Raw genomic sequence first — 27766 nt, forward strand, 5'->3', positions numbered from 1 at the left:
TAAAAGTAAAATGCAGCAGGTTTGGAAAACAGCCTCGCTCTGTTTGTCAGAGGGCTCATCGTAAATATTGTCTCTGTCATGCCCCTGGAGGGGGCGGGGGGGGGGGGCGGGGAGCTGTGGTGATGGCTCTCATCACCACCATGGACTTCACATCTGCCACACTGAGAGCGAAGGATAGTTTCAGATCGCACCACAAGGTGATAATCTTTTACTTACAGCACAACTTCAGTCCTGCTGCACAAACAACATGAGCAGAGCTGGTGGGGGGGGGGGGGGTGTAGCTGCGATGAGTGGTGATTATGAGCGATTACTTTGGGTTCTGGGATTTCAGGCTTTCAGACGTCACTTTGTTGTTCTGTTCTGGTACAAAATGTCCAACTAATTCACCTGCGCAGCGATTATGAAAGGAGAGACAGCACAAGACTACGAGACCGAACTATTACACTGAAGTGCATCTGAGGGAAGCAGCTTACTCACCTCTGTGGTGAATATGAGGCTTTATTAGTTCCCCTCACAGGCAAAGACAGATGTATTAGTGCTGCTACAATCTGATTACTTGATCTGTTCATAAATCTACTGTTCTTCTTTTATACTGTTGGAACATGACCTTCAGGTCCAATACATGACTGAAACCACAACCCTGAACAATATCAGACACCAACAGTCCTGTGACGCTCAGTGAAGCTCGTGAGGCTCGACAACAGGAATAATAAGTTCTCTTAGATTCAACATGTAGAGTAAGGACAGTCTGTGACAGTAGGAGGAGAGAATGAGGACAACTCAGCCCCTTCTTATGGACAATTTACTAATCGAACTTAACGGCGCTCCACTGGCTTCAGCTCAGATCGAATCAGCATTAACACGGAGATGGAACAATCACCTGCTTCATAATGAAGTGGGAATGTGAAGCTGATAGACGTGACTCTCTCTAAATGGACCGTGCCGACATGAGGTGCTTACACGAGCAGCATCACCATCAGCCACTCATCCATTAGTCCGCCGGCCTGTTTATGACGAGCCGACTCTTTGACTCCTTAAACACCCAGAAATAAGGAGACAGAAGTTTACTGAACTACAGAATGCTAACATGTACCAACCAACCACAGAGAGGCACATCCTTCAAAAAGGAGCCAAACACATTAACACTTCAAAAGTAAGATGCAATAATATCATTCAGGCAGCCAAAACACTGAGCACTTCTTTTTAGAGAATATGCCGTCTTTAACCTCTTTACAAGTTTATTTTGTGGAAAGCTTTTCGCTTAAGCTCTACATGAATATTTGAAGTTCCATCTCTTTCTCCAGAATTTATGGGAGTCTTGAGAAATCATATAAAAGTACATCCAGTCAGAGCAGCTACTCATCTGTGTGACCCTCCGCACAGCACCTCTATCTGCATTCATGACAACATCATCAGAAAGACTTGAGGTCTCAGAGGACTGCAGCTCCACGCCAGCAGCACAAATATGAACAGGGCTGCTTTTCAAGGTGTTAAGTTGTACATTCAATTTATGAATATAAGAATTGCACAAAAACAGCCCCAAGGGCGAGAAGTGAGCTCATTAGCAGCGAGCATCACTGGAACAGACTTTAGAGTTAAACCAACAGAGCTGAAACCCAAAGCTGAAACAGTGATGAGTTAAATATCTTGATTAAACTCAAAGTTGTTATGAATGAATCAGTTCCTCTTAAGCTTTCATCCATTTATGTATATTTTCCCCATCAGAACAGCTTCATATCATCGAATCAAATAAGCCCAAAACTGTCATCCCCTTTAGCCGATCGTTTATTAGTTGGCTTATTGAACCAATCAGCCTCATTTCTAGTACGTATAATCTGAGGTTTATCCCACTGAAGCCACCAGACTTCACCCACTGTGGTGGTCAAACATGGGCCCAACAGATAAAAGCATCTTTCCTTTTAAATCAATCTACAGCGAAACAACCAAACAGCCAGTTCACAGAAATCAATGTGAAATTAAATGTCTTCACTCGCCTGCCAATTTTCTTAAATTGAGGCTTTAAACAACCACATTCAGACAATCCAGTGAGGACTGCAGCTAATCTACAGATTAAAGGTTGATGCTGACCTTTAAAACTAACTTTCACATCTAATTCCTTGTATAATGAACATTATCCCCAAAAACTATCAGATTCTTGTTTAAATATTCTTTTCTTTACCTCAATTTCTAGCTCAAGTATTCGTGTCTTGTGTAGTTATTACAGGACTGTTCGGCGTGGCAGAGAGGCAGCCTCTGATGTAGGTGTCGGGTACAGTCACAATCAACAGATGGTGAGCTCTGCCTCTTCCCCCCCCCAGGGCAACAGTAAAATTGAGCTTGTGAAATCTGTCACAATCCATGGTGGCAAATGTCTCGCAGTTCCTGCAAATGCTAATGAAGCCCATGTGAGGTCCAAAACGGAGAAAGGGTGGGCTGGGAGAAATGGAGTCCAATTTAAAAATGACACTGTGTGACAAACTCATCCGTCTAGAGGGCAGAGAGTTTCCTCTGGCCTGTGGACAGACAGTCACAAATGAGCCAGTGACATTCAGGTCGCCATTGTGTCCGTCTCCTTTGAGACTCACCCCCAACGCGTTCCATCAGAGGCCCGGATAAAACCTGCCATTGCTGGCAAACACGAGCCTTCATTAGATGAGAATATAGCGATGAAGTTAATTACATTCTGCTGCTTTTCAGTGAAATGAATTTAAAACAGTGGGGATGCACATACTGGACATAAAAAAGAGCACTCAGCTGGAATTTAACTTGAAAAAGTGTCTTTGACATAAAGCCTTCAAAAAGAGACTTCTTTGGCTTTTATGTACTAATGAATAAATCCAGACGTCCGACTGTTTCACATCACACATATGCACATTGCATTCTTCAATAATTAGCACCAATGTTTCCGTCACTACTTCAGATGCAGTTTCAGAAAAGTTGATCAGTTTTCAGTTTCTTTCAATAGAAACAAGAACGCATTATGTCGATGTGTAGGGAGCATGACTGTGTTCTGACTCTCCACTAGGGAAGCTTCAGCACAGCAGAGATTAGATGAACACACACGAGATGCAGAGGAGCCACACAGCATAGATCACCTGTGACCACGAGGGGCCTTCTGCTGAACATCTAAATGCAGCAACTGAGCCACCTGAGACACATCAGCAGTTAGCTGAGTATTTACTTACACATCAAAATCATGAATTCATGAGTTGGAGCAGATAATGTCTCGTCTTTTTTACCAAATGTTATGTAGCATGATAAGCAGGGCGGCAGTACAGGGGAACATAAGCTTAACCTGGTAATTGGAGCAGCTGAGTGTAGCAGCAGCACAGACCATAGAACAGGAGCTCAGCAGTTTAGATGTAATTGAGGTATGTGGAGAAAATGTGAATGTGATTACCCATCATGAGTGTAATAAAAGCCACAATAACTTCAGCATTATCCAGTCCAGGGAAATAATCCAGTGAACGGTGCAGGTGCTGTTTACATCTCTTAAGCCAACATACAATATAATCCTCTACCAGAGGCCTCAGCAGCACGACGGCATCATGATCACACACCAGACAACCAGAAGAAGAAAGGGAGTTCAGCCACTGCAAGGACGGACCGATAGAACAGCAGGACACTGTCCACTAAAGCTTATGACATAAAACAGACGTCCTCATCAATGCACGCACACGCACACACACACACACACACACACACACACGGCAAATGGAGCAAGGAAAGCACAGGTGTGATTAATAGCATTGTTAAAGGACTTCCTTTCATTTAGATGTTCCAGTTCCTAATATGTACACTGGCACTCCTCACTGAATTGATCCATCAGGAAGGTAATATTTACACATCTAAAATCATCATCTACTTATCTGTCAGAGTCAAAGAAAGAAAAGAAAAAGAGGAGAAGAGTGTTAAAACACTAAGAGAAGCTCATTAACATTAAAATATCTGACTACAAGCACCTCAAGCTTGCTGATAACAGTCATTATTTAAACACACCGGCGAGCCAAGAATAAACACGTTCACACAGGCAGCAGCTACTCAGATTGTGGTGAGGCAGTGATTCCCGGGCATCTCAGCTCAGGTCACACATCACTACATTTCTGCTTCCAAAGTGCATTTGTGGCCTGAAGGTGCAAAGACGAATGGCAGGCATAACACCTGGGCAGGAAGCGAGAAGACAAATCTCTCCTCCACAGCGCTGTCCAACATGATTGGGCTGTCGGCAGCCAAGCACACCACTAGCAGCAGGAGACTTTAGCAGAATCTGCAGAGTTTGCAGATGGTGCAGCAGCCAGTTTGGCTGGTGAGAAGAGTGGCTTAAATACACAATCAACTAACTGAGAAGTGAACGTTAGAAGTTGTAGCTTGTAGAATACATCAGTGAGGCTGCGCTCCATTCATGAGTGTAAAACCACTTCTTCTCCAAGAAGCCCAAAAAAAACAGAAACTACATGATGAACTTAGTGAAAGTCAATCTAGCAGCAACAGATACGAACAGAACCTTTTAAACAAGTTGTTTTTCAAACTGAAAAGTGCATTTTGTTCTTCCAGCCAACATTTGCACCTCAGTATTTGGCCCAAAGATTTCCAAGTTGCTTTTATTCACACAGGTTTGTCTTTGCAATATAGGGCAAACTCCCCCCGACATTATAAATGTTCTTCCCTGATCTGCTGGCCTCTTTTCCAAAGGCCCTGTATTAATACCAGGTTAAATTGGGAAACCAGCTCCTGTGACAGATTAACTCTTGGCTTAACAAGTTTTTGTTTTGTTTTTTTAAATTCTAGAGCAAAGTTCAATTTGAAAGGAGGAAACTGGCTCTAAAGTAGATAGCATAGCTTTAAGTTTGCTAATTGATTTCATTCTAAAACATTGTATAAACACCATCAGGACCAACTTGCACCTACGAGTCGTGGATCAGCCTTCAAAGTGAATGGCTAAGTTTGTGTGACAGACAGAAGGATCAAGATCAACATAAAAACATTTAGCCCATCAACAGATGAGCAACTGATGCTCACATGCTTCCAGAGGAGGAGGTGAACAGATTGTCCTGCTTTGTGTGTACTGGGTCTGAAGAACCCAGAGGGAAATCACACAGTAATGATTAGAGAGCCTGACAGAGGACGGTGCTCCTCCTCTGACAGCAGACAGCCTCTCCTACAGACAGGAGCTAGTCAGAGGACTTATGTGGCACCAACAGTTGCCTTCAGTGTGTTTCATGAATTTGGGAAAGTGTTACTGAGATGATGGGCAGATGCCTCAATAAGGAACAAACTTCTCAATCACTCCTAATCAATGTTTCATGACAGTGGGTGGAGAAGCCTGCTGTTTCCAAACACCACCACGTTTACTGTCTCAACTGCAGGAGGAGAGCCTCATTTTGCAGTTCATATTAAACCAGCCTCACATCAATATATCAGGTTGGGATTCGTCTGCCTGTGTTTTATTCACAGGAAGGCTTGATGGACAGTAGATGGTTTGAATGCTAATCGAGTCTCTCAAGCAAAAAAAGGCAGAAAAACAAGCCGTTCACATGCCTGAGCTTTCATCCTGGCTGAAACCTCACAACTACGACGTGCGATGGGTTTCTTCATTCAAGGCCAACTCTCCATCCTACATGACGGAGCAGACAAGAGGACTGATTGCACGACATTGCCTCTGTAATTTTCCATGCTGGATGGGGTCATTCAGTCAAGACAGTCTTCAGCTCAACTCTCCTCAAGATGTGAATCAGAGTGAAATTCTCAGAGATGCAGCTTGATCAACCTATTCAACATGTTGACTGGCAGCGATAAATCCAACGGGCAACTGTGCACGTAGTAAGTGTGTAGAGGTGCTTTGTTCACCTTGACCTCCGGCACCAACAGTGGATCTTTCCAGTGGTGATCTGGATGAGAGAGGAATACAGATTCAGCCCCAAACAGTGAGGAGGAGGCTGAAAGTAAAGAAGAGCCGATGCCAAAGTTAATATCAGAGAGGAGGACGGAGAGAGAGAGAGAGAGAGAGAGAGAAAGCCCGACGGAGATAAAGACAAAACACCAGACATTAGAGAAAGCAGTGAAATGCATCAGACTCTGAATTCTTTGTTTTCCCCCAAGTTAAAAGCTCAACTATCAGAGGATCTGCATTTAAAGTAGTAAACAAAACTACAGAGCAGCAGTGGATTTAACTTCCTTTTATTTTTACAAATATATTCACACATATTTTTATATAAAACATTTGAGATCTTGACACACACATATACAACCTAAGTAACCATGACGCAGCTGATCGGTGTCTAAAACCCTTTAAAAACATATCATGATGTCCACGAGCAAATTAGACTGGTACAAACATGTTTTTAATCCTCAACGTTGAACCTCATCCCTCATTAAACTGTCAAAAATACCAGTGGGGGGTTTGGGATTAAAGGAACAATGCAACAAAGGAAACTTATGAGTTTTAAAGATAAAATATTCAGCAACATTAAAATGACAAACTTCACAACAGGTCAGTTTTCAGTGGTTTCCCAGTGAAGCTCTGTCCTTTGCACTGTCTGGTTGGGATGCACTTTTACCATTGATCCCTCTGAGTGAGTGTTTTCAAGCTGGGCTGTTCATTACTGGCTGTTCAGTCCTTGATCAGACGTTTGACAAGTGATTAATCAGACAGGCTGCCTCAGAGGAGCAACTGAAAGTTAATTTCCACACCTCTGCATGCGGACGTGAATCTGAAGCATGTGCAGGCGGGACGGCCGCCTTAGTCACGCGTTCAGGGTGACCCCTGCCCCTCACATTTGCCAGGATTATATCCAGTCTGACAGCACCGCGCTCATCCTCATGCACCAGCACGCAGCGCACATCTGAGCGCCGGCGAAGAGTCAAGTTGTGGAATTGGGGAATGCAGGGCGCTATGGTAACAGAGCGCGGAGGCGGGTGAAAGACGACATCCTCCTGCACGAGGCCAAGGTGGGTATCAGTGAGTAAAAGCTGGGCCAGAGCCTCGGTGCAGTACACCTGTGTACAGTAGCAGCTGCACCTCTCCCAGAGCGACCGTCTCTTGATCCATGTTGCAATGAATGAGGTAAACCAGATCAGCAAGACTCCTCTGGAACTGGCAGCAAACCCTTAAACCAGCATCCAGCAGCATGTCGGGGACGTCGACCCGCCAGTCTAAAGACATCCTCATCAAGTCTCCATGGAGGAGAGGGTGCTGAGAGACTCTGTTTGATCCCAGCTGTTTGGTAAGCCTCTGGCTGAGGGTGCAGACACTCAGGATGCTCTCCTCTGTGGGGCCCATTAGACGCAGACTGTGGCCCGCTAGGCTTATCTGCACCTCCTTCAGATGCAACAAAGGGAGGTGATGGAACAACCCCAGGAGCCCAGAGTCAGAGGTCAGGGCATAGAGGCCGGTCTCCACCGGGACCAGGAGGGCAGGACTGGGCTCAGGTCGGCTGCATTTAGCAACATTCAGCCAGTAGAGACCTACGACCTTCTGGGAGGAGAGCACTGAGGTAGAGATGATGGACTGCAAAGTGTAGATGAGGCTGAGCAGTGGCAGAGTTTGCAGGTTCAAAAGGGAATCAGGAAATTCTATCAATGTTTGACAAACCATGTGAACATTGTTTTTGTTCTTCGATGCCAGATTTTTGTCTTCAGGTGCAGCCTCATCTCCACTGATGCGTTTCGCATCTGTAATCAGTTTGTGTCCCTGTTCCACCTGAATATCAGCCATGTTCTGCCCTCGTAACCACAGATCCCCGAGACTCTTACTCCTATTACACACATCTCCCGGGGTTAGTGGCAATACATCTGCCTTGCTAAAGGTTTTTGTTGGCGGCAGCACAGGGAGTTTGAGGCGTCAGATTTAATGCAGCCCTGAATCATCTGAGCTGCCTCCTCGGGCTGAAGGTTTTGAGTTATCTCCATCTGGGTGTGCTGCATGAGAGGTAGATCTTTCACCATGGAAAAAATATAACTGTCCTTGAACAAAGCTCCCGTTAACCGTGGAGAAGATCCGACTGTCCTTCACAGCAGACAGAACAGTACTTTCCCTGAGCAGAGACACAACACGGCCGGCCCAGCGGGCCCCAACAGGGTTTAGTCCCTCCTCCCTCACTTGCTGCAATACTGTGAGAGAGCTCCAAAGGAGTCGACCTGCATCCTGGACAATCCAAGACACCGTGCTGACCAGAGAGCCCAGCCCGGAGTCCTGAACTGGCGCTCCTGCAGCCTCCGTCACACTCACTCCCGGGATCTCCTCCCAAACTCCAGATTCATCCATCTCTCCACAGCCGAACTGGCCCTCGGAGGTAGTTTCCTCAGGTGGACAGCGGGCCGCCTGACTGCTGAGAGGCTTTCTGTCGAGCTGAGAACGAGCGCTGGTCTGTGGGAGGACAGGCGTGGAGCTCCTTCCTCTGCTGCTCAGCAGGTGGGACATGCTGCCTAATGAGCTCCCACTAGAGCCAGGTCTCCCCTCGTAGCAGTCAGCCGCGACACCTTGGATCTCGTTAGCATTCCCCTCTGGCTTCATGACACATCCATCACCCAGGCCCAGGACACTTGTCTGCTGGAGGCTGGCATCCCCTGACCAAACCTCCTCCCTCTTATAACTTGCGACTGCAGCCGCACTCTGAGCTTTTCTCCACGGCCTCTCAGACATGAGCTCTGGCCCTGATTTATGACACAAGTCCCTCTCCTGCTCCCAGCCGTCCCCAGTGCTCACCACACCCTGCAGTACGTCTCCATCCAGCTCACAACTAGTGTGAGGGACAGGATATTTTCCAGGTATGGCCTAGTTTATATTGTGTAGGTGGGTGAGAAAAAGGGAAACAATGAGGGGAAATAACATTTTTCAAACAGTGATTCAAAAATCCAGTTTGGTTCATGACAAGATTACGACCATTGCTGAGAAGGAACTACACTAACTATTTCACCCGGCCCCTTTAAAAACATACATTTATTTATGTATTCAATTATATCTGAATTCATAAATTCATGCACAGGCACGGAGGAGTGAAGAACAGGAACAAGGTATAAACAGAGATATTTCAAAAGTGCTCTCATTGCAATATGTTTTCAGAAAATGAGTGTCATCTTCTTTGAAACCCCTACAGGAAAGTGTAATAGGCTTTAAATATGTGCATAATAAACAAAGACAACAAGCCAAGGGAAGAAGTATTTCATGCCTCATAAAAATCTCTATTGGGCCTGGCTGGAGGGGGGCGGGGGGGGTAGGTATTGACATTTGCTCTATTTTGCAAAGACATAAGGGACGAGTACTTCACTTGCACAGTGGCAGTGTAGTATCTCAATAAACAAAAGGTGCAGAACAGGATCTCAGCATTTGCATTTGCGTATTTACGCCTTATTCAGTTTCTTATTTAAGCCGTGATTTACTGATCGAACCCTAATATCCATTTTGTGGCGTGCTGAGTCTGTGGAGGATAAAGTGTGAATACATACTGTAGTCGTGAGCGTCTCTGTTGTCGCAGAGGTGAGACAGCTGCTCGGCACTTTGGACTGTGCAGCCAGAAGGTCCATGTGGCTGAAAAAGGACGACGGAGACACAAGAATAAAATACATTTTATATTCTAATCAGAAAAACAGAAATTGTGTCTCGACATGAGGAAGAATTTGTACAATGCAGATGTGTTTATATGCTTAAACACGCTGCCAGGCTCTTTGTTTACCAAGTAGATTTCATTATTTGCTGTGATGTGACACTGAGGACTTCAGTTTGCAGGCAAAAGATGAGACCACAACAACCCCCCCACCTCCCCCCCACAAAAACCATCCATTAGATTTGAAAAGCAAACAGCCCAAATGGCTGGATGAGATTAGAGCCACTCTACTAGCTGTGAAATTAAATAGAATCTGTGCATGTTGATTTGAGGATTTACATACAATACTCAGCACACTGGAGAGGGGAGCAGAAACCAAATATACAGCTCAGAACGATTTCTGACAGTAAACAGCGGCTTTGGCTGAGCTTTGTCTGTTGTGGCAGGTTGATGAGGGGGGAAAGTGGGAGCGCTAAAGCATTGACAACATCAACAAGAGGAACACAGTGCAGGTCCTCGTGACGATTAAAGGATTTCTGCAGATCCTGAGGATCAGTGCAGAGGTCCTCCTGTACTCAGCCATGTTTGTCTGCTCACATGAATAAATGGAGGAACACTGATCTGGGATTCCCAGTCTAAGAAGCTGACCACATTTTCCTAATACCATTTTTTCTGTCACACATCCTGCTCACATGCAGAGATTTACTGTGTTCTTGTTGTGGAATGACGGTTAACAAACCTGCTCATTAACTACAGAGAACACAGCTCTCCTCCCCACAAAAACTCACCCGTTGCCAGTCTCTTCCATCTCTGCCCTCGTTGTCTTCTGTCGGGGAGCCCCACTGTTGTCCTTTGAAGGTCTTTTGATGCTCAGGTTGCATCTGTTCAGGCTTTCTTGGACCCGCTGCCATTCCACCTCCTGCTGGCTGAACTCCCCTTCCATCCTCCTCCTAGTTAACACATCATACATGCAAACACACACAGGTTTCATGAGTCCTACATCCTTAAAACACATTTTGTGCTATATTTTCAATTCATCTTCCAATTTTGTGGCTGTTTAATGACATTTGAAAGAGGCACCTGAACAGTTGAAAGAACAGCTTAATCAAAGTGGCACCGAAAAGAAAGCAGCCACAGCCTTTAGAGCTCGATAGGTTTGTAGGTAAGATTGTTCCAGCTGCACTAAAGCTGGTGGCAAGAGGCCTTAAGAGTGACTGATGTTAGCCAGAGTAAAAACACTATTTCAGGAGATTCAAGCTCCTAATAGCAGCCTGTTGGTGGTCAGAACAGACGAACAGAAAAGCTGTTGGGCCAGAGATGGAGGACACAGAGAGGGTCATCAGATGGCAGACTTTCAGAGCTGAGGTGGACATTAAAAGCTGCACAGGTCAGACACCAGCCGACCCCTTCATCAGTGGGAGTTCAGACTCACTGGGTCTGAAAGAGATGAATTTCAACTTGGCTTCAAACAGGCCGTCTCTGTTACACGGTCCATTTAATAAAGGAATGAATAAAAGCTAGTGGGCCAGCTTTTACTACAAAAGATAAAAAGTGGATCTTGTGGACAGTCATGAATTCTTACACAGTAAGAACCTCTCTGTCCTCTCCTACGTGCTCCTGTTACGTTTCCATAACCAATAATAATACATTTTGTTTGATTTTCTCCACTGCGTGTTTAGTACGAACGCTGGATGACATGAAGTCTGCACTCAGTGAATCAAAGATCTGCAGGTCAGCCTTTGTTAGTGCAGTTAGCTTCTTCCTGTCTGATCCAACTGATGACGCCGATAAACGAGCAGGTTGCTTTTGTTGCAGCGCTGCACCCCCTCAAGCAACAGCAGGTCAGCTCATTGATATCAGGTGTCGCTCCCACAGCCCAACAGATATCTACAGCCGCCACTTGAATTCTAATTATTTACTCTCATTTTCCACTGAGGGTTATTTTCAAGACAATTGTGCAAACTGAAAGATCAATTCTGTCCTTGCTGCGGGGGGGTTTAGTACAACCAGGGTGGAATACATATCTAATTCCCTCACTGCTCGTGTCTCCAGTGCTTGAACAGATGACGGCTCAGTAAGCCAGGAGTAGGTAAAAAAATGGCATGAATATCAGCTGAAAGCACCGTTTCATAGATGATGGTGTGTGTTCTGCAAAAACTAAAACTCATAATACACTCATAAAGTGTATTTTGCCATCTTCACCTCTACATTGTACATTTTCTACAGTGTAAAAAGCATCTGACAGTCCTGATACACCATTAACACCCGTCAAGCTGTCCGAGGCTCCGTCCACCACAGACTCCTGCTGACTTCAATTCTCCTGCATCTTCCGCCCACTCTGCAGTTCCACTTTCACACATAAACCGAGTGTTTCTGATGCAGCATAATGAACCCCGTGGCTGTGCAGTAGACTTATGGCGGGGAGGGGGGGGGTATGGTAACAGGGCGGCAGGTGCTAAGACTGAAAGCCATATGAATCACCTGAGAAGAGGCGCCGCTTTTTGGAGAAACTACACTGTGAGGGAAATTACATGTCAGACAGCTCCACATGCTGTAAAACATCAGGGTTATCAGATCATGAGAAACCAGCAGAGGGTGGGGGTGGAATCACAGCAGTCACTGGAGAGTGAATTGGATAGCGGGCACTAATTCGATGAACGCTGGGACACTGACAGATCAATGACCTGTCGCCCAGTAGTTACCGGGTAGAAAGATCAGTTTTCACCTGGTTTCACTGGGAGATCAGTCAAATCACTAATATGACTAATCACTTTAACTCCCTAATAATCTGATGAGGCGGCCAGTGAGTATTTTTATAATACATTTTAATACCATAAACTATCCTGTTAATTTATATACATTTACTATTTCTGTGAAAAGTGTGGCAACATGTTACCAATAAGGAACCAAACATAGAGCCCAGTATTTGGTTTCCACTCAGACCAAACTTTAGTAAAGCATAACAATCCATCCATCCACTCACATCCACACCTGCAGGCAATTTAGAGTCACCAGCTTCCTCCCACAGTCTACAGACATGCAGGTTAACTGGAGAGAATCCACACAAGCGCAGGGAGAGCACGCAAACTCCAGCCTGAAGCCTTCTCCCTGTGAGGCAACAATGCAAACCACCGCTGCACCTACGGAAGCATATCTTCTGTTTAAAAAGCTAATCAGACGTCAGTGCCACCACTAAATTACCAAAAGGCATTCTGGGGTCAGAGCGTTTCCCCATGACTCTCCCTCACAACCAGAAAAGACATGAATCTGATGTATTGACCATATATTGGTTCTTTTCTCGCCTGGGAAAAAAGAAGCTAACTTGGCGAAACAGCAGCTCATATCATTCGCCATCACCCCTGAAAATGTGCTGGGACGTTAGTCTGCTGTCAACAAGTTCACACAGGTCAACTGCCAAAGAGTCCTTGATGAAATGAGCAGAGAAAGAACCCCTCCAGGCAGAGCTGGCCAAGTGTGGACGTGGGTTTGGTTTGAAACAGTCCACGGCTGATGACGGGTCACAAACACAGACAAGAATGCAAACTGCAGTTTTCTACAGATCATTTTCACATTTTGTCAAAGCACGAGTGCAATGATGTCACTTCCAATCAGTGCTTTTCCCCAATATAAATAATTGAATTACAGTGCACTTCAACTTCTAGCGCACTGCAGGGACCCGAGGCAGTTCACCACCTACAGAACTAGAGGCTGTTTTGGGACACATGTTGTAGGATACATGATGGTTTTCACTTTCTCAGCACTTCATAATGGCTTTTTGCATGTTTCCACCTCTGCTCACAGAAAGGCTGCCATGATTTATGGCTTTGATTTGGTCTGTGTGCCCGATGAACGCTGCTCAACCAGCAGGTGAGCCGTGCAGATTGAGGTGCAGCGGGCTCAGTTAGGATCGGGTCACAGAGAGTAGGGAGCGACTGCACACGTCTGCTCGTCTCACCCTGGATTTGGATCTTGCAGCATCACTTCGGACAGATTCGCTGTGGTTTTGGGCACGTCAGTACGGGACAGGCTGGAGGCAGACAGCGGCCCGTTCTGCAGGCAACAGAAAGAGACAGCGAAAGGAAAATCTGTCAGAGTGTCGGAAATGAGTAAATCTACCGTAGGCAGTTTTCAATTACACAATACTTTAATTTGAGTATAAACTGCTTTCATACAACATAAGAGGATCAGAGGATTGGAGGGCTCTGACAACATTTGGAGAAATGTCAACATCTTATATCTGGTAAATCAAAGAGGCTCCAAAACTGAGACTAAGTAGCATGAAACTATCACATATTCCTAAAATTAAAGGGTTGAGAGCAGCTGTAGTGCACAACCAGGTCCATTCTTGTGGCTCCATGCAGTTTATCTTTAGCACTGTATTTCCACTCAGGGAAAAAAACAGGAGGTACATTTGCGGTGAACTAGCACATATTCAGACTGAGAACTCTCGAGAACATCTCATTTGGAATCGATGTTAAAAATGAATGGGACGGGCTCTTCTTGGAACCACGGCGGGGCCTGTGTTTGAGTTGGCTGTAATAGTGTGCAATTTTCACTAATGCAGAGAGCAGAAAGCTGTCAAAAGCCACAAGTACAGCTGTGTCTATAAAATGGTGTGCAAATCCATTTTATGACTCAGAGTGTGATAAAGCACAGGAGGAGGCTTTAGAGTCTATTCACTGATCAAGTCCTTTTCTTTCATAAACAACTTCATTTATTTTACTTATAAATGCACTTCAGTTTTCAGATTTGGTTTGAACTGTCTCTTTGTTTGTGATGTAGCTGTTGCCAAGAAACACAAACTTACAAACGCTGGTGTATGACCTATAAACCCTCACAGATCGGTCTTCTTACACACACTCAGACTTTAAGGACACTCAGACATAAAGTAATTAGTAGAAACACTGGTATGTGATTCCTCGGGATTAAAAAAGGGCACTTTCACACAATGCTTCCTCAAAAACGCATCAAAGTGAATGAAAGCCAAGAGGGAGCTGTTGCATGCTGGACAAAAAGCAGCCAGTTTTGAAAGCGGCTGCACCTGTCGTCCTCTCAGGAGGAGCAGAGAGCTTTTCTAAGGTTGAAAACAGTTCAGGGCTGTGAGAGACTGTCTGTGATGTGCAGGTCTGGAGCTGTTTTTGTGACCAATGAATGAGAAAGAAGCAGTGGCGCTTCATGCTAAACAGGAAAAAACAAGCAGCAGTGGCTCTTATTGTGATCAGGAGGAATCTGAAGGGATCACAGTGGTGCTGCTGTGGAGCGAAGTGTGAGCAAGAGTTCAACATGAGTACATGATACTGACAAAATCACCAGCAGACAATGCAGTTGAGGCAGCATCTTTTCAGAGAGAGGCTTCCTGAGCTTTAGAGAGACAGCAGAAAGGTAGCAGGCACTGTGTGTACCTGGCATTTCTCTCCGAGCTGAGCAGCTTTAGCCGGGTGGTTAAACCGGAGTGTGACGCCTTTTCCTAGCTGTATGATGGCACCTAGAGGGAAAGCATGAAACAAAGAGGCAGATTACCAAACCACTCAGCAGCTTAAACACCAAACCAGCGAGCGATGCATTACTCTGAGAAGCTGAATGTGTTTCATGACAGATTCGAGTGATCCCAGCGGTGCCCAGTCTGCCAGGAAGACACTGGAGGTGCAGCATTGTATGTATAGAACGCACAGAAAGGTGACGAGCAAAGACTTCGGCCGTGGGAATCTTCCCGTCACTGTGGGATTGTCTCTGCACTGAACTTGGGGAAAAGTTGACAAATGGCACAAAAGTTCTCCAGCATTTTTCTCTGCTGAGGTAAAGTGGACGCATTGCCATGAAGGACACAATCCGCGGTGTGATTGGTAAATTATCCCTCTGGTCGAGGTCGCTGCCAGAGAAAATGGTCCGAGGAGACTTCAGAAGCCTTGTAAAGCTATGGAATTGAAGTAATATTAAGGTTTATTTATCAGACTCGCGCTCACATGGCCACATCCACAGATTTACTCGAGGCCTCCTCTCCATTCTCCTCCTCCTCTCCCAGCACAGCAAACACTAATCTTGCTACTACTAATGACTTCTGACGAGTGACAAAGCACCTGAGAGGGCAGCCGGTGATGGATTCCAGCTGCTGTTGGACTGAAAATTACTATCATTTGTTCAAGAAAATAGCTTCAGATGCGCCCGTTTCTGAAGGGGATATTGGATAAATTGAAATGGTTATAAAAGAGACTAGCGTAGCCGGGCCCTGTGCCGCCTGTGTGCAGTTTTTATCTCTGGAAAGCAAAGCCGTGCGGATGAGGAGGCAGCGAGCGGGGAGAGCTCCCAGCCCTGGTGAGCAGAGTCTGCTCAGGAGGGCAGGAGTATCGGCTCCGCTTGACTCTGTCCTTTGAAAGGTTAATGCTCTGGCCCATTTCAAACCTGTCGGCCCTATCAACTCCATCTGCCAATTAAATGGAGGGCCTGGGGGCTTTGTCTGGAGCTTTGTCCGGGGCCTCTCGCCCTTCAAAATGTTTAGTAAGAGGAATGGCATCTGCCCTGTGGAGTGCTGTGTTCACAATCCACTCATGCCCTGAGTGTGCTGCCGTAGGGAAGCCAGGGACATAAAGTGGATTTCATTTGCACATGTGATGCAGTGATCTCATATAACTGCAACCAAAACGGATGAAAGAGCTATTGGCTCCTATCAGACGAATAATAGTGAATCTGAGGAGAAGTCCTCATGGCGGCAGACCTGCCCCCTCCCAGCCTTCATTAAAGAATATCAGGAGCATATTAGCTCTGTAGAAATGCTTACCCTGAGTCAGCTGGCAGGGCTCAGTTACCACAGAGCCACTGACTGAACACAGTGCACCATCCTGAGGGATCAGAGTCACGGTCCCAGCACGGTTCTCAAGCACACACTGTTCACCGAGGAGCGGGGGCCTCTGAAGCCCTGCAGTACAATTAAATATGAAAGCATTCAAAGAAATGCTGCTTATTTTCAGTCCAGTGGAAAACGGCAGCTGGGAATGAGTCGTAACCTCGACGTACCAATATCCTGACGCCATGATGCTTCTTCTCTCCCGATCAGAGTCCTGCCCTCCTACAGGGGACATTAAAAAGGTCATCATGCAACATGCACGCTGCTGTTTGACAAGCAGAGCCGTTAACAAAAGCGTCGGACCTTGGCTGTCACTAATTTCAGAAATATAAAGGACTTTGGATCATTTGAACTTCATATAATTCACATTTACTTTCAAATAATACAGGATGATTCCTGTGCCAAGCAGATCTTCATCAATTCCTATCAGATGAGGTAACTGGCAGTCCAGGACCACTCCGCTGCCCTCCCTCCTCAGAGCCACAGTCTCCTCCTATTGGACAAGAGACAATGTACCATGAAAAAAAGAAAGAAAGCTCATTCAGAAGCCTGTAGTGGAGTGACAATATGAAATAAAAATGCTGACAGACATTTAATGGCAACCAGCAGAAAACTGAATTCTTTATGACTGCTCTTCCTCGCCTGAAGGCCAAGCAGAATAGCAGCGCCCCAACCATGTGTCGCCATGAAGCAGCAGACTGGCTAACGGCAAGAAAGAGGCAATAAATCATTCAGATTATCGTGGAGAGAGTCAAACTGTACATTGTGTTCAGCGAGCGAAAACAGATGCAGAGCCACCGCCCACACATACACATGTGGGCCGTAGACCATGCACCATTGCCTTTATAGATGCACAGCAGCCAACACTGTGTTGCTACTAAAATACTCCCAAGCTTGTAAAGTATGTCAACTTTAGATAATAGCAACAAAGCGCTGCCAGCTGCACATCATTTACAGCGCGCCTGTGTATATATAGTAGAGCTGTATGGAAGGTCACACTGAAGTCAATCCTGTGACTGGTGGGCCAAGTGAAAATCATTCCATAGCTTTAGAACAACATTACAGCTTTCATTCATTATATTTATTTAGCCAGCAGGGTTAGAAAAACTAAACGTTATAAGACTATTTCAAAAAAAAAGGGGCCTGTTCAATTTTCCCTCCATCAAACACACGAAGCGTTTGCATAAATATCAATGAAGGAAACATTTGAACGTCCATATTTCACCACCGACTGTTACTGCAGGTGACACGTACGGAAACATCAGTTACATCACAGAAGTTAATGCATGAATCCATTCTGCTTGTCCAGAAATCCCTGCTAAATATGTATTTAAATGGTGTTACGGCACCTCTCTACAGAAATGCGATAAGTAGGGAAATTGATTTAATGCTCGAAAGCCATTTCTAAATCACAGGAAGGGGCTACCCTCACACCCTCTGATCTGCTCCACCCGCCGCTTCACTGCCTCCAACTATTGTTGCCGAGGAAATGTAAAAGCATGAATCACACCACCTTGCAGCCATATTCATTCAACTTATAAGAATAAAAACTTTAAAAATGTCATTTAGTGTTATTTCCATTTCTAACGCGGCTAAAAATGGTGTGAGTTCATCTTCAGAAGCGTCCAGACAGGCTGCAGACACAGGGGCTTTGTTGAGCTGTTAATTTGCCAATTTTTCCACACGAAATTAGATACGTAGCCTTGGATGACCTGTTTGGTTCATAGGACACACTGAATTAAGCCATAAAGAGAAATTTAACTCTCCAGGCAAGTGTTTGAGGCCGCTAACCTTTTCTTCCCAGGGCAAAGACTGTGTTTCAATAACCCAGAGTCTACCCAAGTATGACTCTTCTGTTAAGATGGTGGACTAATGCCTCACATTGCCTTGGATTAACATAAGTACCTCCCCAAGAGGCAGAGCAGAAAATCTCACATATAGAGGATTCAGAGGCAACACTCTGCATAAACTAGTTCCCCTCTCTTTCAACCTCCTCCTGCTCTCTTCTGTATAGACTGAACCGTGAAGTGAGAGACGGGTCCACCAGCAGCACCACCTCACTCATTGGCAGCTCTGAGACGAGAGAAATCCTTTTTTCTAATGAAGAAGGAGCGGCATCGACCCCAGCCCCTGTACTTAATTAAAAGGGATTCTTCACAGACTTCATTAGAGGTGAGGAGCAGCCTGGCAGATTAATGCACTGTGTCACTTTCCTCAGACAACAGGAACAGATGAGATCCTCTTATTTTCTCCTCACATTCGCACACATACCACAAAAAGTTGCACTCCACCACATCCAGTCAGAGAGTGTGTGTGTGTGTGTGTGTGTGTGTGTGTGTGTGTGCTATGAGGACAAAAAAACGTCTGCATTCAGATTGAGGCAGCTGGTGAGCATACTGTAATTAACTGTGGCCTAGACCAGCAGCCAGGCTCAGGCAGCATTTAGGCTTCCATTAAAAGCCATCATCTGTGTTTGGGCAGACTTTAATGGATTTTTCTCAGCACTTTGACAGTTCAGGTTCCCGACTTAGGAAAGAATAGTATGGCAGTGTTTTGAAATGCATATTAACTGACTGCCCATCAGCCACATCAAGTGGAGCAGATAAGCAGATACTGAATCCAGAACTAAAGAACGTCTGCATTTCAATTTCTCTGTTACATTAAAAGGTTAATTTCCTTGAAAGAGCTGCGCTCGTATCCCAGAATGCTGCTCTTAAAACTTAACACACACATCAAAGTCAATCACATGGCCGGTTTTCAAGATGGCACAAACCCTTTCGCTTGGTTGTAATATGAATGTGTTGGTGTGCGTCTAATTAGCGCGACATGCACTGCAGCCATCAGTGTGTTGACATACATGCAACTTGTGGTTAAAAACTAGAGAGATTCAACCTGATAAAAGCACTTCTGGGCTCCTAATCAGTCAGCTAACTCTACTGTGTTATCAAGTACAGCTGATTTTAGGGCCCTGCCAAGGATATTTTAGCCCTGGTGCACATGAATGACAGCCACAGTGTCTCAAACGCGGCTGAATAATAACCATTTTTCATGAATTAAATTAGGAAAGTCAATCTAGTTTGGAGCCACGCTTTGCCGGCACGCCACGAATCAAAGGAACGCTGCAGATAAGAATGTGTAAAGGTCATGAAGTGCTATGACTAACCATGATGTACAACTGCTGACAGTATGAGGTAAACTGACATTAAACAGAGCCGGAGCCAGAGCTCGGAGCGTTCGGGGCTTAAGTTGTGTCTTTGTGCTGATTGTAGCATGTTTAGGAAACACAAAGAGAGCGAGGATCAAAGAAACACTGTGGCTCATTTTATCGTACTGAAATGGAGGTTCCTCCCACCACTCTGGTACAAGGAGGCCTGAGAGGGTGGCTGGGGGGGGCAGAGAGCAACCGCACTCATAGAGTAGAATTACTGTGTGTGTGTGTGTGTGTGTGTGTGAGTGTGTGTGAGTGTGTGTGTGTGTGTGTGTGTGTGTGTGCCCCCTTGCAGGAGAACATTTCACTTTACCCTCTTCCTGCCTGTTTTGTTCTCTCGATCTGTTGCCGTCTCGGCCTGGTAAGAGGCTGCTGTGGAATCCATCTTATATTAACTACTTTCTCTTTCCCACATGCCCTGTAACCAATCTGGGAAGCTGACGATGAATAACTTTGCATTCTAAATCTGCTTTGAATACAGAATTCAAAATTCTGTTTACACCGCTCGTGGTCAACTTGTCTCCTTACGGCCCGAGCAGAAATTTTCATCTAGCTCTCAGCAACGGCATCAGCTGAATTAAACACAAAGTATATGAGACTTGAGGACTTGGAGAGGCCATGTGCTAGAGATAGAGAGCACACACTGTGTAGAGCACCACTCACTTAAACATGGAGGTTGGATTATATCAGAACCAAAGAGAAAACCCATTTGTTCAAACAGAAATCTACTTTAAACAAATTCCACCAGTGTGATTAGGACTGTTTATGTACGTGTGCTGAATTTTGGAACCACCAGGTTCAAACCGGGGCTGAGAGGCCTGAGCACCTGTAATATCTGTGCAGCGGTCCATGCAGGAATCCCACTTATCATTTTTCACACGGGCAGAATGCAAATGCACAGGAAGACAAATGTCAAATCTATAAAGTCATTCATCAAACACTTAAGAGTTGGGCAACAGGAGCGCGCCTGCTGGTCACCAGTACAGTGGCCTTTTCACCTGGGTGTCACATTGCATCATGCATCACAGCAGGTGCTTCTCCGTGGACGGGCACAGGTCTGGACGAGGCGTAATTCTGCCAGAAGAGATGGACGATGCTGCCTCTGAGCGTGAAGCCACCACCGCCTCAACATGCAAACTGATTTACAAGAATGTAACTTTAATTAATATGCTGGACAGCCAGAAACGAAAGTGCCATATGCCAATAATCAAGACCTCTTAATTAGGCACAGTGACAGCTGCTAATGAGTTCCAATACACGGTCGTGAATAAAGGGCTGTCGAGCCACTAAATGTCACCTGCTAACCACCATACAGAATAGAATATTAATTATCCAACAAAGTCGACATTCATGTGTCGGGTATTTAAAATCCTCACACAGTTCAACGTGGAGCTTCACCAAAACAATCTGAGCTCTTACTCTGGTGTTCTGGTGCAGGATCACTGGTGGAGATTCACACTGCTGTTAAAAGCCAGATCAACACACAACAGTGTAACCCCAAGCAGAAACACATATAGAGAATGTACAGCTCGCATGCGTGACAGAAGACAAGAAGTCATCTCGTACTTTTCAGGGCTGGCAGGCTTCACAGTTCAATGCATAATGCAACAGGCTACTTGGCCGAGTACGAGGAGTCCAAAACAGATGACATTTGGTGTTATTTGGGAGGTTGGGCACAAATTCAACAGAGGAAAAGTGCTCAGTGTAAACTCTGGCTTGGCAAACGGTGGCATTTTGTTGTTGCAGCTTGGCATCTTGCGAGGATGCTGCCACACAGTCCCAGCCTCGGAGAAACCATATTGGGTTGAAGGGGAGGGAATGTCTGTTCTGTTTCTCTTCGTCTCCCCAAACACTGTCACACACACACACACCAACTCCACGATCAGTACAAGAAGTCTGCTTTTGGATGCCATTTAAATCTAAATAAATAGATGGAAAATTAAATTTGAATGCCAGGTCGACTCTGCTCTCATTTCACTTTCTACTGCATCAAGTGGCTGCGGCTGTTCAGACCTGCAGTGCCCCCCGCTGGTAGGATGTCATTACTGCAGACACACGTTTGTGGACGTTAACATTAATACAGCAAACCTCCACACGCTCAGTGGCCTTCTATTTAGCTCACATACATCCTTTTGAACCTGGCTTCAAATGGCATCATCATAAAAATGAAACACAAAGTCTTTATAGCATTCTGCCAAACTGAAAATGGGGCCATAGAAAACAAGTAACAAAGACATAAGCGTCAAGGGCACCTAACAAACTGCCTGTTTAGACACAATAAACCAGAGAATATATATTAACAAGCACACCTCACGCTTTATTCTGAAATGTTTACCCAACTCTGTACAAAAGGAAAAAAAGTTTAGACGTCAAACGATTTTACTGCTTTAAGTCTTTGTTGATGAACTACATCAATGAAACGAAGCCTCTCATTGAGCCGTTCTCCTTGTTGTTCAGTTATCCTCTCCATCACGGCCAAGAATCCCACACTTTTATGAGTCTAACCAACGTTAAATTGGCCCCAGGATATTTACGCCGAGGCTCACTTGGCCTCTTTATCAATGAGCTCTTTATTCTAAACACTCGTTTTAAGTCCTGTTGCTTCTGGCTAGAAGTATTGTGGAGGTGTCAAGCTCAGGCACATGTGGGGCCATCTGGTGGGCTCAGTCAGACACCGAAGACAAAAAAAAAAGCAAGCAGGGCAGCACATTTATATGAATTTAAGGAATTAATTTGTAGATTGTGTTTCCTCTTTCAGTTTTAAAACTCTGTTTTGTAGGTTTGTGCAGCATCTGTGCATGTTTTTGTTGTGGAGGACAGTTTAGACACAAATTAATGGTTGTACCTGCAGAATATTCTGAGTCTCGACCCATTTGCCGGTCCACTGCTTGGTCAGTGCTAGAACCTGGGGGGGCAGCAGGAGTAGCAGGAGTATTACTTACAGAGGAGAGCATCAGAACAGCCGTTTCCATCTGGCAGAGGATGACCCACCTTTTCCTCATTCTGGTGAAGCTCCTCTTCTGCCTCCACAGAAGCAGACAGCTCCCCGAGGGAAACCTGGAGCAGGAGTGAGAAGACAACCCCATATAACCTCCAGACCAAGAGACTGACAGACATGTTGTTCTATCCTTGATGGCCTTTTACGTGAGCTCCAACAAGTGTAGGAACCTGAGTGGTTTCTTCTAGCAGCCTCCGCAGCCTGGTGACCTCTGCCCGCAGCTCTCTGATCACCTTCACGCTGCCGTCTTCGTTCACCGACGGCGTGTTCACGATGCGTTTAGCTCGGCTGGCGTAGCGCAGAGTACTCAGGGTCTCCCCGTAGTTCACATGAGCAGGAGAAACAGCTGCCGGCAGGGAGGAAGGCACAGTGACAGTTTTATATTTCAGACCTGGGGTGTACAGCCTGAAACGCTTTATTGTCAGCACAGCTCACATTAGCAGCACATACTCGCAATCATAGTAGTGATGGAGTTTCCACCCAGGCTGTCTTTTAGTAGCCATGTCAGCACAGAGTCTCTGTAGGGAATGAAGATCTGCTTCTTTTTTGCCGACTGTCCTCCCACGCTGAGGTCAGCTGGGGGGTCACAGAAAAGAAAAGACTGACTCAGAGAAAAGGGGGAGCGTTCCAGTAATATAGGAGATGTGTCATCATAAACTGCTGCATAACAGGTGAACTAGAAAAGTAACCTGTGTTTTATTTTTGAAATAGGAGGGCGAGTCCACAGCAAACTAAAGAAAAGTCAGTCTTCTCCATCTATTATTGAGCTGACTGGCTCAATAATAGATAAAGACGTGGTATCGTGGTGCGACAGCCATCTTGTAGCTGCCATTTACCCAGAGCCGAGATCACACTTCCCAGGGTCACCAGGGATTTGTTGATGTTGGCACCTTCCTTCAGCCTGGTGCCTGTGGTGCACGTTGCATCAGCTCTCTCACTGCCTGCCAAGTCCACCAGGTGGATCTTACTCAGCGTCTCACGTGGGAACTCCGGATCAAACCACGCCTGTGGCATGAAAAAAAACATTACTGAGCAATCTCTGTTTAGTTCAAAAGAGGCAGCCTCACAGAGGAATACTTAGGCGTACGGGCGGTATCACGACAAAAGTGCTACTTAAGATGGAAAAGAAGAAAAACGAGAAGCCTTTGAAGATGGAAAAAACATGCTAAAGATTATCATTACACAAAACGCATAAACAAGGCTAATTAGAGCTCTTGAGGGATGGCCTGTGCTAACACCCAAAGACTTTCAGAGAAACTTTAGAGATGTTTACCCCAACGCAAACTGGAAGCACGAGGCAGAGCGGCGCTGCAGCTCACCTGGGTGAAGCTGATGGTGAGGATGGCGTGGGAGCGGCTGCTGCACTCGTTCATTCCCGTGCTGGCTGTGGTGCGGTTGGCATCGCCGAGAACAATCAGGTCCTCCATGTCGCCGTGGCTGTGTATGGAGTGCTTGGACAGATCTAGACACACATTGTCGTCGTTTCTGTATTAGATTTCATACAAACTCGGCCGAGATGGACACGAGGTGAATAAAACTGTCTTACTCTCCACGTAGGGCCCATTCCTGGGGTGCTCCCTCACTCTCAGGCCTCCACCATCCGTGGGAGCACTTCTCTTCTTGAGAAGGTCGTGCACACGTTCATTATAGATCTCCACATAGCTGGTGCCACCACAGAAACACAAATGCAAAATTTGATCCAAGATTGTACACAAAGGCAAAAATTAATAAAGGATGTCAGTGTTGATATGCGAATGGCAGAGCACCAAATGAGAACAAAACAAGTTCCCATTCACTGTCTATTATGAACAGATTTAGAGCCAAGTTATTGTGCATGCATTCTTCTGCTCGCCTTGACAATGAATAAACAAACATATGCAAAGTAGGTTTGAGCAGAGCACTTCAATCCATACTGCAGTGGGTGTGTGCCAGGGGCTAAAGGACTATTCTGAGTGGCTGATTTAAAAACAATGCAAGGCTTGGAGCAATTAGGCTTTATGAGAGCGTGACAGTAATGAAATGGCAGAGACCATATCCTGTGGATGGAGCCGTGCAGGCCGCTTTCTAGCACAGTGTCAAGAACTCAGACGGGTTACAATACTAGATGGTTTCTAAATGCCTGGAGGCATAGCTGCCATTATATTAATATTAACAGGGATTATCAAGGCACTTCCATATGACTCCAGCTACTGAAACCTCATGAATATTATATGACCAATACTCTTCAACCAAAATAGACGACAGACTCTCCTCAGAAACATGTTCAGGAGTCAGTCACACACACACACACACACACACACACACACACACACACACACACACACACACACACACACACACACACACACACACACACACACACACACACACACACACACACACACACACACACACACACACACACACACACACACACACACACACACACACACACACACACACACACGTCCTTCCTGATTATTCCCAGCAGTTTCATTTTTGTAGAATCATCAGGTAACTTAGTTTGTTTGAGCTCTGAAGCTTTAGATGAGGCTGCTGTGGTCACTGCATCTATGTTGTGTGCAACAGGAGTGTAAAAGCATTTTTTAATAATTATCACATCCCGTCTACTTCCTGTAGTGTGTGTGTGTGTGTGAAACAAACACACACATAATATAAATACATCTCACACGTTACTGTTGCTCCCCTGGGCTGCCTCCCTTTATATTTCATCATACTGTCTCCCTGTATCACAGCCGCAGCACTATTTTATGTGTCTATATCCATTTCTTAGATCCTTAAGCCCCCCCAACATTTTTTCCTACACAGATGCAACAGCACTGTTTTTGTATTCAGTGTTTGTGAATTTAATTGCCAACAAATGCTTCCTGCAATCATACACATGACAATAAAAGATCCCCAAAATGGTTTCACAGTAACTCGATATGCTTAAAATCCTCAATTTTATCTCTCGACATCATCATTTAGCAGAAGAGCTGGGACGCGTAGCCACAAAACAGATTGTGATGAGCCCAGATATCATCTGGGAGTTTGATCATTACACATGATTATAGTAATAAAGCCTTAATGTTGTCTTTGTGGATTTAAGAAGGGACTGCATCACTGTCAGCTGGAATAGTCACAACTTAGGAAAACTGTGACCCAAGTGAAATTAATGCCTTTTTACTGCTTGGCCATCATGTCTAGATTAATATTAAGACCATAACACTGTATGAAAGCCCCGACAAATACAGGACAGGAGGGTTTGGGCTCTAGTTCTTAGGTGGTAAACCTCTCATGTTTGGGGACACTGCAGAGGCCGAAACACACACACACACACACACAAAGACGGGTAACAACTCATAAACCCAAAAAGGCTTCGTCGTCACGGTCAGCTGGTAGAAAATAGCACAAGTTAATGTTTAGTTAAGGCTCTCTGAGGTTCTCTAAACTCCTGCATTATGAGATCTGTGCTGGTAATACAAGAATCACCAGGTTTGCAGTTGTCTTTCAGCACTAGCACCAATAGTTCAGACTGTTTCACTACAGTGATTTAAAGGGCATCACCACCATCAGCTTTGAGTTCAGTGCTGCTAACAGAACAGTTTGCCATGAACCAGTTCTCCTCACCAGTCTGCCTCCCTGCTGCTCAGAGCCAAATACAGTCCAGAAGACTGAGTATCTGAAGGTTTAATGATTGATGAAACGGTCCTGCAGCAGGACTTTAAGAGGAACCATCACTGTGTGTCTGACGGCGTCTCACCTGACTTCTGTTCGGAGCGACACGGCTTCGCCCTCTCTTCTCTGAGATATCTCACTGAACAAGCCTTCGCAGATCCGTGGGATTAAACCTTTATCTTCCTGACACTTTAAAAAAAAAGAAGGAGAAAATGTTGCATTTAAAACTCTCATTACAAAATGATGGTGTTACTCATGGTGTACTTTTAAATGACAATTTAATTTAGCTTCTATTACGTCCTCTCGGTCTGGATGTCTATGATAGAAGTCAGCACATGCAAAGACTGCTGAACAACACCAACAACAGCTCATCTGATACGAACTTACTGAAGCATAAAAGCAATTCCACTCCGAGCTGCATGCCCTCTTGTTTTAATTACAAAGTAACAGATAGTAAGCATTAAGAGCCATATATAATTATCTGGGATGTCGACAGCAGCTCGGCTGATGACCTTGCACAAGTCTCCTGGTAGACAAGCAGAAACCTCACTGGTGATGTGAAATTTCCAACTGCTGTGCAAGGTGAGGGGAGGAAAGCTGTGGGCTGCTGCCCTCATCACATTTTCTGATTAGTGGGGAGAAACATGGAGATAAATGGAGAGAGGGGGAGGGACGTCTGATGAGGCTGCCATCAGTCTGTCTCTAATGTGTTGGCATGACTGGAGCAGTCTGCCCTGTACGCTGCTCTGAGCACTGACTGTGATACTGGGTGATGACTGAGGGGCTTTTTTACAGGAAATATGTGGCCTGCATGTTGGAAATGACCTAAAAATGTTTACAGCATGGCCACCTCCCAGGGTAAATCAGAAAAGGCACTTTGACCTCTGTAGGAGCGGTGAGGAAGCCTTACTGTGGGACCCATCATGGTGTAGGACTTTCCTGAGCCCGTCTGGCCGTAGGCAAACACACACACGTTGAAACCCTCAAAGGCAGCTTTCAGGACATCGGACCCCAAGTCATTAAAAATCTGAAGCAGCACAGAGAGGGTCAGTTAAAACACCACGTGTGCACACCCACTGCAATAATACAAACAAAGTTATGCAGAAGGCAGCAGAGAGGAGGGTGCAGATACCCTCTCCTGGGATGCAAATGTGGGGCTTCTTCTGTCAGTTGAATCATAAGAGAAGTCAAAAGAAAAGATCTTCCCTCTGTCCTTGAGCTCATCCCCTCCGGTGGGCGAAGGCTGCAGATTCAAATGCACACTCTTAACACAACCTTCATTTACTGCAGCGTGCTGAGCTCCCACCGTGTCATCACACACCTTATGAATAGATGCAGTGTTGCCCTTCACACGAATTATCAGCCTCGATGACAGCTGCTTCTCTCTGCGGTGACAGTGACAGTGAGTGTGTGTGCAGGAGGATGGAGGATGGAGGATGGAGGACGTGTCAGCAGTCTGTCTGCTTACCGTTTGTTCAGCGGACGGACTCGGACTGCCACCCTCACTGAGGCCATGATTA

General features: G+C 45.5%; 1 protein-coding gene across 1 annotated transcript; it reads right to left on the reverse strand.

Annotated features, from left to right (window-relative positions):
• Positions 1 to 6621: 6621 nt before the first annotated feature.
• kif16bb (kinesin family member 16Bb) lies at positions 6622 to 27761 on the reverse strand. Its single transcript, XM_070841551.1, is given in 22 exon segments — positions 6622 to 6991; positions 6993 to 7507; positions 7985 to 8773; positions 9445 to 9526; positions 10331 to 10492; positions 13498 to 13592; positions 14945 to 15027; positions 16318 to 16455; positions 16554 to 16605; positions 16757 to 16876; positions 22437 to 22496; positions 22583 to 22648; positions 22760 to 22935; positions 23040 to 23165; positions 23426 to 23594; positions 23909 to 24051; positions 24136 to 24251; positions 26332 to 26429; positions 27157 to 27273; positions 27379 to 27510; positions 27583 to 27631; positions 27715 to 27761. Coding segments are annotated over 22 exon segments (3705 nt in total).
• Positions 27762 to 27766: the final 5 nt, after the last annotated feature.

This window comes from Pempheris klunzingeri, chromosome 12, assembly GCF_042242105.1.
Source record: "Pempheris klunzingeri isolate RE-2024b chromosome 12, fPemKlu1.hap1, whole genome shotgun sequence".
Lineage (NCBI taxonomy): Eukaryota > Metazoa > Chordata > Actinopteri > Acropomatiformes > Pempheridae > Pempheris > Pempheris klunzingeri.